This window comes from Fistularia commersonii, chromosome 19 (genome assembly GCF_037954325.1).
Source record: "Fistularia commersonii isolate RoL2024-O1a breed Wild chromosome 19, RoL_Fcom_v1.0, whole genome shotgun sequence".
Taxonomy (NCBI): domain Eukaryota; kingdom Metazoa; phylum Chordata; class Actinopteri; order Syngnathiformes; family Fistulariidae; genus Fistularia; species Fistularia commersonii.
In genome coordinates, this window is record NC_141302.1 from 4,230,195 (window position 1) to 4,243,165 (window position 12,971).

A 12,971-nucleotide genomic window follows, 5' to 3' on the forward strand; every position below is an offset into this window, starting at 1 on the left:
TAAGCGGCTAAACCTTGACCTCTGAATACGAAACAAATCGTCAGTTGTGCCGAAAGCATGAATAAACATAAGCTCCTTTGAATCAAGTGGATTTCAATGTGGTTATAAATGAGGATTAATAACATAAATTATGTATGTATATCTGTGCCACAATATAAAGCAAGATATTGAGAAAAGAGAAACAGGTGGGGTTTAAGGTTTTGTATATTTATGACTTTTGTGCTGCATTTGAATGATTTAGTAGAGTTAATCCTAACCCTTGGTGCTGTTTGAATGGCGTTAAGCTGCGCCAAAGTTGAGTTTCATGTCAAATTAGCATCAAAGGTGTTGGACAGACAGAAGCTGAAATTACCCAGTTTGAATCAGAGTGAATGGTTTGTCTCTTCATGTGGCTATGGGATGGACTGGTGACCATCCGGTGAACCAAACCGCTCGCCCAATGACTTGAGAGCAGGATAAGGGGTATGGATGGATGGATGGATGGATGGATGGATGGATGGATGGATGGATGGATGGATGGATGGATGGATGGATGGATATATAGTATAGGTGTATGGATGGACATATAGATGATTGATGGATGGATGTATAGTATGGGTGGATGGATGAATGATGGATGGATATGGTATGTACAGTATGTATGTTTGGATGGGTGAATGGAAGTAGGGCATTGATGGATGGATGGATGGATGGATGGATGGATGGATGGATGGATGGACAATTTGTATATATGTATGTTGCTATGGATGGAAAAATGGTTGGATGGATATACGGTATAGATGTATGAATGGATTGATGTACAGTATGGACCTATGGATGGATAGATGGATGGATGGATGGCTGGATGGATAAACAGTATAGATGTAAGGATGTACAGCATGGGTGGATGGATGATGGATATGGTATGTATGCATTTTTGGATGGGTGAAGTAAAGTATGGAAGGATGTACATTTTGTTTCTATTCATGCATGTTTGGACGAATGGATGGATGGATGGATGGATGGATGGATGGATGGACAGTTTGTTTTTATGTATGTTGCTATGGATGAAAAATGGTTGGAAGGATATACAGTATAGATGTATGCATGGATTGATGTACAGTATTGACCTATGGATGGATGGATGGATGGATGGATGGATGGATGGATGGATGGACAGTTTGTATGTATGAATGTTCCTGTGGATGGATGGTTGGAAGCTTTGATTTTTGTCATGAATTAACAATTTTGGATGTCGATCTTTTCATGCAGCTCACTGCCTGCAACTCAAAAGAAAGTTTGACCACCTAAGACCGGTTCAAGGCCCAAGCATGTCGCACTAACACCCCCAACACACACACACACACACACACACACACACACACACACACACACATACATGCATGCCTCTTCATCATTCTGAATGGCCACTCTGTTTGAATACATGATGGCAAGATTAATACTAAATCACAACACGTTTTTTCTCAGTAATCTAGAGGCCAGACACCACTTGGGTGTGTAAACAGCTGCTGGACATTCGCAGGAAGTCCGACTCTCAGTTATTAAGATGAACCGGTGATTATGGTGCCTTGCCGCCGTGTTATTATTATTTTTTGGGGGGGTACTTTTTCATAATTGCGGTGACATGTGCGACGGTGTCCATGTGAGCAATTTGTCCCCGGGGGAGAGATTTATGGCCGCTGGAAGTTTGGTGACACTCCGGGATAGCTGAGTTACCCCCTAACCCCCATCTTATTTTTCACCGTAATGGAATTGATTAAATGTAATTGCATTTTTAACAAATACAAATTATCAACGACGGCCTGCACGGGGTGCAAACATCGCCTCCGGTGTTTTTATTCTAATGGTCTAATTTATGACACTTTGCCGAAAATGGCGGCGATTCTAGCCGGTCAAACGCTGAATTTTTTTTTTTTTTTTTTTTTTAAACCTATATTTCATGTTTCCCAATTACTGTGTAATTTCTCATCATTTTCCCCTCGTCGAAATACGAGCGGAGGGAAGCGTGAAAAACGAGTCCGGCGAGTGATTGTCTGCATTACGCAGCCCTTCAGGGGACAAGTAGCTGGATAAGAGAGGGAGTGGGAGATGAAGGGAGAGGACTGAGGGACATGAGGAAGGAATGATATAGAGCCGTATCACAGATATACTGTGGAGTGGGCTGTAGGAGAAGTGTTGAGGTGAATAAAGAAATAAAGATAGAGTGCTGGGGAGAACAGAGGGAGTCATGGTGAGAGGGTTAGAAGAGGCTGCACTCCAGTACCTCATTAGGCAGAGGTCTGCCTGTGAGCGTCCGACTGCGGGGTTGGATCAGCTGCCTTAACTCACAGGGGTGGTGCTCTAGGCGGCCGGCTCGCTACCCCCTCTTTCGCTTCGCGCCTCCGCCGCCCCCTTCCTCGGCTCCCGTGGAACCGCATCCGCGGAGGCATTCAGGGAAAAGGTTTATTCTCCGAAGAGGCGGTCCGTTCACCTCGCGTAGTCGGCGCTCCCTGTGAATACACGATCAGGCCCACGCGGCGAGTGTATCAAAATGAAGGCTCTGAAATGTTAATGTCTGGATTAATTCATTCCCGGGATTAATCGGTTCTAAAATTCCGATCGGAAACGGCGGCTCGATCAAGACCGGCCCTCTTGATGACAAGTTCGGGTGTGACGAAAAGTCCCAAAAGGGGACGATCGGCCGACATGCGGTCGTTGTCACGTGGCGTTCAAATATTCACGGCTAAAAGTACCACGTCAACGCCGAGCAGACATTTGTCAGAGATTTCTCTTCCAGTATTTTAGGATCTACGGCGTCCTGGCAATCCACAGGGAACATCAAGGCATCAGATGATGTAAACAAATCAGTCTTTCTAAGCAGCTGGATAAAACAGGGTCGGATTAACATTGATATTTGTTTTAATGAAAGAAATAAATAATGTGATGGGTCGATGTGTTTTTTTTTTTTGTTTTTTTTTTTTTCTTTTAATTTGTTTCCTCTTTTAATTTTTTTTTTTTTTTTTTCAATCTGTACACCATATCAGTTCTTTCATTAAAAAAAAAAAGAAAAAAAAAAAGAATTTTGGATAGATATAAATCTCCGTCTGTCATGGGTATTTTTGCCCCAACAAAAAAATTAAATGCAATTGCAATAAATGGGTCTAATCACAATTAAATGAATCCACAATTAATCAGATTTTAATTGTTTCACAGCCCTTTTTAAAACATGCAACATATTCTTTTGTTTGCGGAAAAAGCCACTTCAGGAGACACCCAGTGTACATTTGTATGTTTGAATGCATCACATGAATAATCACACGTAAAGAATGTCATTGCATTTTATATTTTAAACTTTTATATTTAAAATTTGGACTTGCAGTCTTCCCACTTTTGTCTCCATCAGCGTCTAAACCATAAAATCCAGAATTATACGCTGCTCCCAAATGAAGAGGGCTAAATGATTCGGTTGATGTATTTGTTGCGGTTGATGGGCTGAGACTATTCCTTTAAATAAAGAGGGCGGAAGGACTGAAATGAGGATTTTGTGTGTTTCAGTGGTTGAAGCAGAATGCACTGAAAGGGCAAAAAAAGGAAATAAGAACCCGCAGGAGGAGAGAAAGTTAATATAAGAGCCAAATATACATATTGTTAAGCTATTGTAAAAAACATACAGTAGAGCGTGGGACTGCCTACTTGCATTTCCTTTTCCCAACAGAGAAATGCCCCATTTTTCACATTCATTAAGGCGAACCCATTCAGAAGGCGAGATATGCTATTTGTGCACATTTTAAAGTTGCAATTCTTTGCCTTTACACAAAGAAACCTTTTGTTCTTTTTATAAATGGCTTGACCGCAGACAGGATCGCCGGCTACCCAGCCATTTCATTCGCTCCGCAATATTAGCAAATCTACGCTAGAGACACTTTCTAATCATATTTCACCACGTAAACTAGCTTAAGAGTACCTACAGAAACCAAACATTCCCCTATAAGCAAACACTTGGCGACAGCGGCGAGGAAAAACTACCTTTTACCCGTCAGAATCCTCTAACAGACAGAGAGGATAGAAATACAGGGAATACAATTACTTGAATTATATCAACAGTAAAATGTATTTTGTTATTTTTAAATGCAAAAATTCATATATATGTATATATATGCACTTTTCATTTGATGATTCAGCGGTTGCAATATATTGGATTTACAGATTTTTTCCAACAAATTTTTGTGTTAAAAAAGCCAAATTTTATTGATCATGATTGATTTATGAAAGCACTTAAAAGGCTAAAACATCCAAGGGGGTGAATACTTATAATAAGCACTGTATTTTGCTCTCTTTGTGTTGAAACTTTTAAAACAAAAGAACAATGGAATGTAGGAATAAAGGTACTCTTCTAATCTTATAATGTATAAACCCGAGGCCGTCTGTGCTGTGTCATGTTTTGAGTCCACGTTCATCAACTGGACTATTAAAAGCCTGCGTCTGCAGCACAGCGTAAATGCAGTTTTGTTATATTTCCATGAGGAGAAGGGTTTCAATACTTACCACCAACATTTTTGGCTGCATCATCGATAAGCGTCCAACAATTTGCATGGCGAGGTCTTCTGGTTGGATCACCACCAGAATCAGATGAGCTTTTTTCAGTCTTTAAATTCCAATGAAGTCGAACCAAATTGGGTTTGAGAGACGTTTAAAATGATCAGTTGAGTGAATGAAAGTCTGACCGGCCTCCTGTTTTTCTTTTTTAACAGCTGGGGTTTCACCGTCTACACCGATAAACAGCAATGGTGAGTGTTGAGCGCAAGATCTCCTCCTCAGTAGATGACAAGTGTTTCATATTCTGAGGGAAATTGATAAATAACAAGTCATGCAGCAGTAAGTGAATTTTTTTTTTTTATTCCTTCCTTCAGATCAAACCAGGTTTGCATCAGTTAAGTTAAAATATGGTGGAAAATTCACACATTTCTCCTCCTCGGTGTTTATATCGCCTTGCTCACTGATCATCTAAAGCCATCTAGACGAGTTTCAGCAAAGCGGTCTTGCTCTATTGACATAAACTTAAAAATTACTTATTTTTCAAAATAGGTTTTAATCAAGGAATAGGGTAAATGTGTATAAATATATATGTATAGGGTACAGTTAAGAAACTGTATTAGTGAAGTTGATGATGTTAATAAGGTATCAAATTAAATAACTGATATGAGTAGGATGACTAAACGACAAATAGATTTTTATCATACAAAAGTAACACATTTGATAATTAACTATTTAACACAGTGTACATAATGTATGTGCCTGTTTTTATTTTTCCAGTTTACACTGTTCAAGTCCATCACTTTCAGAAATGGAAAGCATTTGCAGGCATGCAACCTCTTAAAATAAGATAAAAAAGATAGAGAGTATGAAACAGGGGATTCGAAATATGAGGCGACATAAATGAAAGCGAATCATTTGATGCATATAACGCAAAACCCAATATGTCAACGACGGTGATGAAATTACTTGAACACAGCATTGGAAAAGCATATGTCCATTCGGTGTTCTCAGAATATGGAACTTTTTCGGGAACATACATGCATGTATACAGCAGGTGTTACCATGCATATTTATGTGAGCCCATGTGATAATTTTACCTCCTGTTTGTCCCTGTATAGGGGTAAAATACTTATGTATTGATACATTATCTTCCATAGTATGGTATAAGCCAGTGGTGGGCCGTGAGGGCCTGCAAAGCCTTCTTTGCTGGCCTAAAAAAAATCTGAATCACATACTGATATTAATTATAATTGAATCTTAATTATATTTGAATCTCGAATCTGATTAATTAATTCCAAATGTCCGCTTCCTTTCATAGCTTTTTCCCTGACTGTGCTGCTTCCAGACATGTATTTTCATTGAACAAAGAGCATTTAACCAATCAAATTTCAGCTGTTATTTGTTGCCAGGCAGGGTTGAAGTCAAAGAATCCGATTCACGGGCGTTCTGGCGAAAAATAAATGTCGATGAAACTGTTGCTTCAACCAATCAGATTTTGAGTGGTGACACAAAGGCCTTCTAGAAGGCTACGCTAAAGTCAGTGTGTCACACGCCTTTTGACTAGATCTTGAAGAAAAATAAGGAAATCTTAAAAAAGATTGACAGTTTTATAGCCGTATAAAAGTTAGTAAGGGTATGAATGGAGCACTACTGAAGGCCTGGGTGTGAAATGCACGGCCCGCCACTGGTAGAAGCAAACATCTCTGAAGAAGGCAACCCTACTAAGAGACTAGAAAGTTTTCTCTTTGACAGTTATCTATTTGACGGCATTCAGAAAAAAAACAGCGCTCCAAGGGGACGGATATGTTGTTGAATCACTGAGTTCCTGATCCCGCGGTCATTATAAGCAAAATCTATGAAACGAGAGCTGTAGAAGATGATGATGATTATGTACCGGAGTGACCCCGGCCGCCTGAAGGAGATGGCAGGTATTATGCAAACTGTCAGTGTCGACGGTGATTTACGACATTATCGAAATAAATCCCGTCTTGCAATTTAATATTACGGCGGTTAACAGTAACACAGCCCACCTCATCAGCGGCCCGCTGATGTTGATCATTGACTCCGACCCTCCTCGCTTCTGAGAGATGGCTTCTGTCTCCGTGACTCACGGGGTCCTTTCAGCCTCCGTGGCACTAGCGGCGGAATAAGAAAATAAAAAGTTTGGAATCGGTGACTCATGTGATCACGCTCTCCCTCCTCAGGCATTTCTGCTGCGAAGAACGGGACGCGCAGGTCGGCTGGGTGATTGATATAATCAGGGTGAAGGTAAGAAGACGGTGACGTCAGGTGGAAAAAAAAAAAAAAAACAAAAAACGCCACGATCGCTCACTCGCTCGTGCAGACGTCGGACGATTTCATGCACGTCCGAGCCTGTCCTCTCACCGACCCATTTCTCACATCGCAAAGGTGCACGTTACAGATTCAGCCCTCCGTTCCTTTTTCCTCACTCGGTTGAAAGATACACTTGATTACGGTCAGGACGTATCGCCTTTTACAATCCCGCAACGAGGAGATACCGTCGCATAAATCACACGCCGCCTCCGTCGTCCGTTTCCATTGTGCTGTTAGCCTGATGAAACACATAAACAGGGAAAGAACCGTTAAGTTTTTCGAGGTCACTCAGCAATAACATAAATCATTTTATGTGGAAAAGCTGTGAGAATAAGGTCAAGGCGACTGTAACAATCACATTGTGGTACTTAGCCCGAGGATACGGCTAAGTGTTGTCGCTGTCAGTCGCTGACACAGCACATACGACATAAATAATGCAAGACGAGGGGGAAACGCAGGCGGATCAGAAGCGAGTCGTGGTGTTTTTTTTTTTTTTGATATTTTCCTATTTCACATGAAATAAAGAATATTGTCATCAGCCGGGGGAAGCAAACACACACACACACACACACGAGAGGAGCCACGTGTCTTTTACCGACCTCGCGAATTAAGAGGATCACCGAAAGACGCCGGAGTGGCTTCCAGAAGACGCGGCGCTCTTTCGTATGCCCGCCAAGTTTTCCCCGAGTATTAGCCCTCCGCTCAGTTTCCCTTTATGGGAACCCATCGGCGCGGTATTGTTTATCACAGGTGCTTACTGTAAATGCCTTTTGAGTGCCTTAGTTTGGGTTAGCAAGTGAAAAGGGCACCGCTGTCAGGGAGAGACTGATCTAAAGGGGAATCCAATTTTTGTCTGTTTCCAAGTGTTTCAAAGTGTTTATTTCAGCCGGCTCAGTGACTTTTCTCGGCTCTTAGGCGAAGCTCTCGGCCCCCGACGCAACAACTAAATCTATAGCGTGCCGGAACCGGCTAAAAAAAAAAAAAAATTTGGATTCTCTTTCCCAAATCCCCTTTAAATATCAGGATTGTCAGCTTCCAGCCTGAGGGGGGGGGGCGTGTGGGAAGGACCCAGCCTTGTAGGGAAGGGCAGGGGAGAAAGTACAGATGAGAAGGTAGACGGAAAAGCTCTCCGCCGGTCTTGATCTCCTTTCTCTTACCTGTTAGTGAGCATTGTGCCGACAGTTTCCATAGCAACTGTCGATGGAGGACCTCATTTTGAAGCGAGGTGGAACGGGTGCCGGTGTGTCGGAGGGGTTGGGGAAGAGTGTAAAGGTGCGGGGACAGGTCCTATTGATGATTAAATAAGGATTTGTAAAAGCAAGAGCCTTTTCTAGGCATCTGGGGGCACAAATTATGTATATATCATATATATATACACATCTTCCAGTCATGGATGATGACATCGAGAGGCTGCTTTGATCAAACATCTGACTTTCTTTCTGTCTGACAGAGAAAAAAAACCCGTACATACATGCTGACATTCATAAGATTATTATTTACGGTCATGTAGAAAAAAAAGAAAATAACACATCACGTATATTGTGCTTCATCTTCCTCCTGTCTGTCTCAGCTGACAGAGCTGGAGATGCAGACGGTTGGGATTTAATGTGGAAAAAGGTTGAAATATTGAAAAATACTTATTCGAGGCAGTAACTTCCTGTCTGTGTTGAGGTTGATACCTGTTTTTTGTATTTTTGAGATTCAAAGTCAATGTTTTATGCATTTTGTAGCAGACTGTAATTTTGCCAAACCAGAAAAAGAAGCAGATAACATGCTCTGAGGTGAAAAAATCAAATATAGAAGCTGTAATATCATAACCTTAATGGATGGTTAAATGATAATATCCCATAGCTTTTTCCTCAATAATAGTAATAATCATGATTATACATTTTTCGATTTCTGCTTGGATGCAAAACCACATGCAAACAGGCTAAAATTGAATATGTGTGTACATATATAGGCCACACTATAAGCCGCAGGTGTCCATGTTGTAACATGAGATATTTACACAGAAACTATTTTTTTTTTACATTTTTACTTAAATACATATCGGTAACGTCCACAAATACGTACTGGAAATGCGTTTTTCCGAACAGTGCCTATAACACGACTGAAGAAAAAGATTAATATTAAATCACACAAGGAAAAGTCCAACCGTTTTCTATCCTCATCTTCCTCCTGCCCATAAAACCAACGATGGCTTCTTCAGTGTCAGAATTGAACAACCTCAGAATTTCACGGTAATTTCATTGATCCGATGTGAGGAGGCTTAATGTTTTGGCGGCGTGAAGCTTGTTAGCCCCCCCCCAAAAAATCCATAAATTATCTATTCAGATGCGAGAACATACACCCTTCAATCGAAAGGTAGACGGTTAAATTCCCCGCCGAAGTATATTCTAAATATTATAAGCCCACTTTCAGTAATTCCATGCTAACTGTGAGTACCTTGGTGGCAAAGATCAAGCATCCATATGGGACCGGGTTTCAGGAGGCCTTTTCCTGAGCGGACTGTGAAAACAAATCACAAACCGACCACCGGGTTTTTTTTTTTTTTTTTTTTTTTTTCACCGGTATGTTCCGACACGTTCCCTCCCCCGTCGGCGCCGAAGCTGAAAGGTGCCGCGCCGGCTTCGGAGAAAGGAGTCGGCGCGCCAGGAGACCCTGGAGAGGAGCTGTGAAACCCCCCCAAAAAAAAAAAAAAAAAAAAAAATGATGAAGCCGTTACCAGTGGCTCTTGGAAGCTCTCACCCAGAATTTGATTTTTTTTTTATTCCGTCGCCACCGTGACGGAAAATACCAAACGTGTGGTTTCCATTCCCGGCTGCTCAACCGGTCCGAAATATTGCTCAGAGAGAAAAGTCTCCGGTTGAACAGCTGGCGATTGTTGTTGATTATTTATTTTTTTTTATTTATTTTTTTTTCAGTACGGTTCCAACCTCGGCTCGGCGAGCGTTAAACCAGAAAAAGCTGCATCTCAGACCTCCTCTGCAGGGGCCACGGGGGCCGCCGGGGCCAAAGGCGGCACGCTGGCAGTGGTTAAAAACGTTTTTGAGAAACAGGTAAGAGGCGGCGGTAAATTCGGCACATTCGCATCATATTTCTAAACAGCGACGTTGTTTTATTATTTCTTCCAGGTTAAAAAAAAAACTCGTCTACTCGGAGGCTCCTGGTATTTTATTTGGTTCATTGCCGTCGGCTGAGTCTTCTGTCTTTCATGACGTTAAAATAAAAGTTCGCATTTGATCTTTATTAATGAAGCGGAGTTCAAGAACTGCCTTTCAGCTCAATCCGTGTCTCATTCAGTCAAAAAAAAATAAAAAAAAATAAGCGGTTATCAACAACGGTTTTAGCTGTCGGTGTCTCCCGAATGATTCGGAGTGGTTGATTAGACTTGTTATTTTTTTTAAATATCTGAGGCTTTTAAACACTTTTTAAACACTTGACTGACATCGCCGTCATTCCAAGTCATGTTGTTTTCAAAAAGCGCGTCGTTTCATCGCGTGTTGCACTCAACAACCCATCCCGTCTTCGTCTCAATGGCGCCGCTAATCTCATTAACGCGTCGCGTCCCCGAAAACTATGTCAGTCAAGCGGCGGGTCACGATGTTTTTATTTCCATGGAAAATATTAAACACGAAAAGGACTCTGGCCTCTTCGCATTGTCATTAAATTACCAGGAGATATTACACGGACCTCAAACGGGATCTGTGCTCCGGGAGCGCACTTGAATTGAAATATAAAAATATATTTCCGTCAGGTTTTGGGCTCATTATCGGATTTTTTTTTTTTTTTTTTTAATTGATCTTATATTTCTATCCTGAATGCTGCACTTTCGACAACCTTTCCCTGACCCGCGATGCTTTGATTCCGTAATTCGTGTTGAATCCTTAATGCTCTTAATGAATCGGTGAGATATATACGAGCCGCTCTAGAAATGTGCGTTAGGTGTTCACCCTCGGTCCCGGGAGCGAATAATAACAATGTTAGCGATCGCTGCTACTTTAGCAGATACTATAATTGGTCTGGTATTGCTGTTCAGAAATAGGTGTTTGCGGCTGCTGATATCCCTTGTGAGCGGCAAGTTAACCGGCGAATGTGTGAGTGTGTTTGTGTGTGTGTGTGTCGAAGTGAAATGACAGCGACACGCAGGGTGTTAAATGTCTTAAAATGTAATTGTGTTGGCGAGGATTTAACAGAGACAATTTTGTAGCCGTGGTAGTCCTGGGACTATTTATGTTTACCCTCTCAGCCTCGGTCTTTGTGAAAAGCACGCCGTGGAACGGGAAAGGTTGGAGATTGCCTTTTAAAACAAAGATGCAAACCGGAGGGTGTTTGCGCACTTGTTTTTTATTTACGTGTCGACACTTTTTTTTTTTTTTTTTTCATTCTGAGGTACATTCGGGCGGATGAAAACAGCGGTTTTCTCCATCTGACCCAAACATTAGCGGCAGGACCTTGTTGGGGAGTTCTCAGCCCCGGAACGATACGGGATTTAATGCAAGTGTCTTTGTCGGATGAATGCGATGCGGCGTCTGTCTCGTCCCACCGCCGGCGCTGCGCTCGACTCCGGTAGCATCTGCACTTTGTGGTATTTTGCACAAAAAGCCATTCCCTCTGATTTAAGACAGCGTGGCGCAATCGCGAAGCGGTTCCTATTTGAGGAGCCCGTATTGGATACAGTTCAACAACCGAGGCGACAAAGTCCTCTCGGTTTGTTTTTGGTCGGCTCGGTTCGGAAAAAAGGAACCGAATCAAAGGGAAAATAAAAGCGACGGAGCCGAAACTATAGGTGCGAAACTATCCCGAGGCACCGGTGACTTCTATTTCATTGGCAAATCAATTAAATTCTAGCTTGATTTGTGTTTGTACGTCGGCGGATCCGAAAAACCGTCTGTTCTTTTTCTGTGCTCTCAGATGACAGAGAGGACAATTCCTTATGGTCGCCATCAGAAAAGCAACACCGTGCCCAACTGCCTGAGGCACAACGACACGCTCAGGGCCCCGCGAAGCCTGCACAGTAGAACGACGGTGGAGGTCTGCCAGCCTCTACGCCTCCCTTTTCCAACCTCGTCCACGCAGTTTCAACCCGTGCTTCCGCCTCAAGGGGACTGCGGTATCGTCGGCAAGAGAACCCCCTTGGGCGGGGGGACTAAAATTCCTCCTGATCTCCTGGATGAACTTAACTCAGTGCTTAGTAAGAACAGTCGCGGTGCCAACAGCGGTGACTGACAAGAGAGGACAAAGACGGGTACAATCGATAAACATTACGGCGCTGAATGGAGAGAGAACAATGCATAGAATGATGGGGAGAAGCGGTACAATGCAGATGGTTCTGAGGCGCGATCGCCTGGCCCCTGGACTCCCTGGACTATATTTAAAGAGATGATGCACGGGGCTGGCGGTGGCGGTGGCGGTGGTGGCGGTGGCGGTGGGGGGGCAGACCTTGGCGGAAACATCGCCACGAGAAATGTTCGATGTCATTCTTCCGAAACCGGCGGTGTCACGAGAAAGAAAAAAAAAAAAAAAAGGCAGTCGGCTGTCAAAACCGTAGAGGTTTATGGCTTTCTAAATGGCTGCTCTATTGTGTTTTCACTTCCTTGGAAGAAAAAAAAAAAAAAAAAAGTGTAAAGTCTTAAGCATTTAATGCAAAAAGCTTTTTTTTTTTTTCGTCTTTGAAAAGAAAAAGAAAAATCAAAAATTAGGAAGCATTACAGAAATAGAAAGTCATTCCTGTGTTTATAAAGAAAAAAAAAAAACATCAAAAATAATCAAAATGAAATACAGTATCTTTTATTTATTTGTCATTATTCTGTACTTTGAAAAGCGTTTGCTTCATAGCTACTTCTTCATTTTTAGCAACTCCGTTGCAAACCATTGTAAACCCTCCCGGTTTTCGTGGTTCGGTGAGATTTCGTTGGACGGAACATCCACGGTTTAAACCCAAGGTAACTTCCCTTCGCTGCCAACGGCTGCTAACCGCTGCTAACCGCTTCGCCACGTTTCATTCATTCAGTTGGAGATGCACAAGCCTGATATGAAATGAACACACTCGTAAGAGGTCAACGGCGGAGGCTTTCACATGGATACAGGATATAGCGTGCTCCCTGACCCAGACCGCGTCG

The 12,971-nt window shown here is 42.3% G+C and overlaps 1 protein-coding gene across 1 annotated transcript in view; it reads left to right on the forward strand.

Annotated features, from left to right (window-relative positions):
- Positions 1 to 12,259, forward strand: part of arap2 (ArfGAP with RhoGAP domain, ankyrin repeat and PH domain 2) — a 175,042-nt gene extending 162,783 nt beyond the window's left edge. Inside the window, exons 30-33 of the mRNA XM_086165193.1 lie at positions 4,731 to 4,766; positions 6,720 to 6,783; positions 9,774 to 9,908; positions 11,764 to 12,259. Of these exons, the coding sequence (XP_086021319.1) occupies positions 4,731 to 4,766; positions 6,720 to 6,783; positions 9,774 to 9,908; positions 11,764 to 12,078 (550 nt within the window). The 3' untranslated portion in view covers positions 12,079 to 12,259. The remainder of the gene's footprint in view (positions 1 to 4,730; positions 4,767 to 6,719; positions 6,784 to 9,773; positions 9,909 to 11,763) is intronic.
- The last annotated feature ends 712 nt before the right edge of the window (positions 12,260 to 12,971 follow it).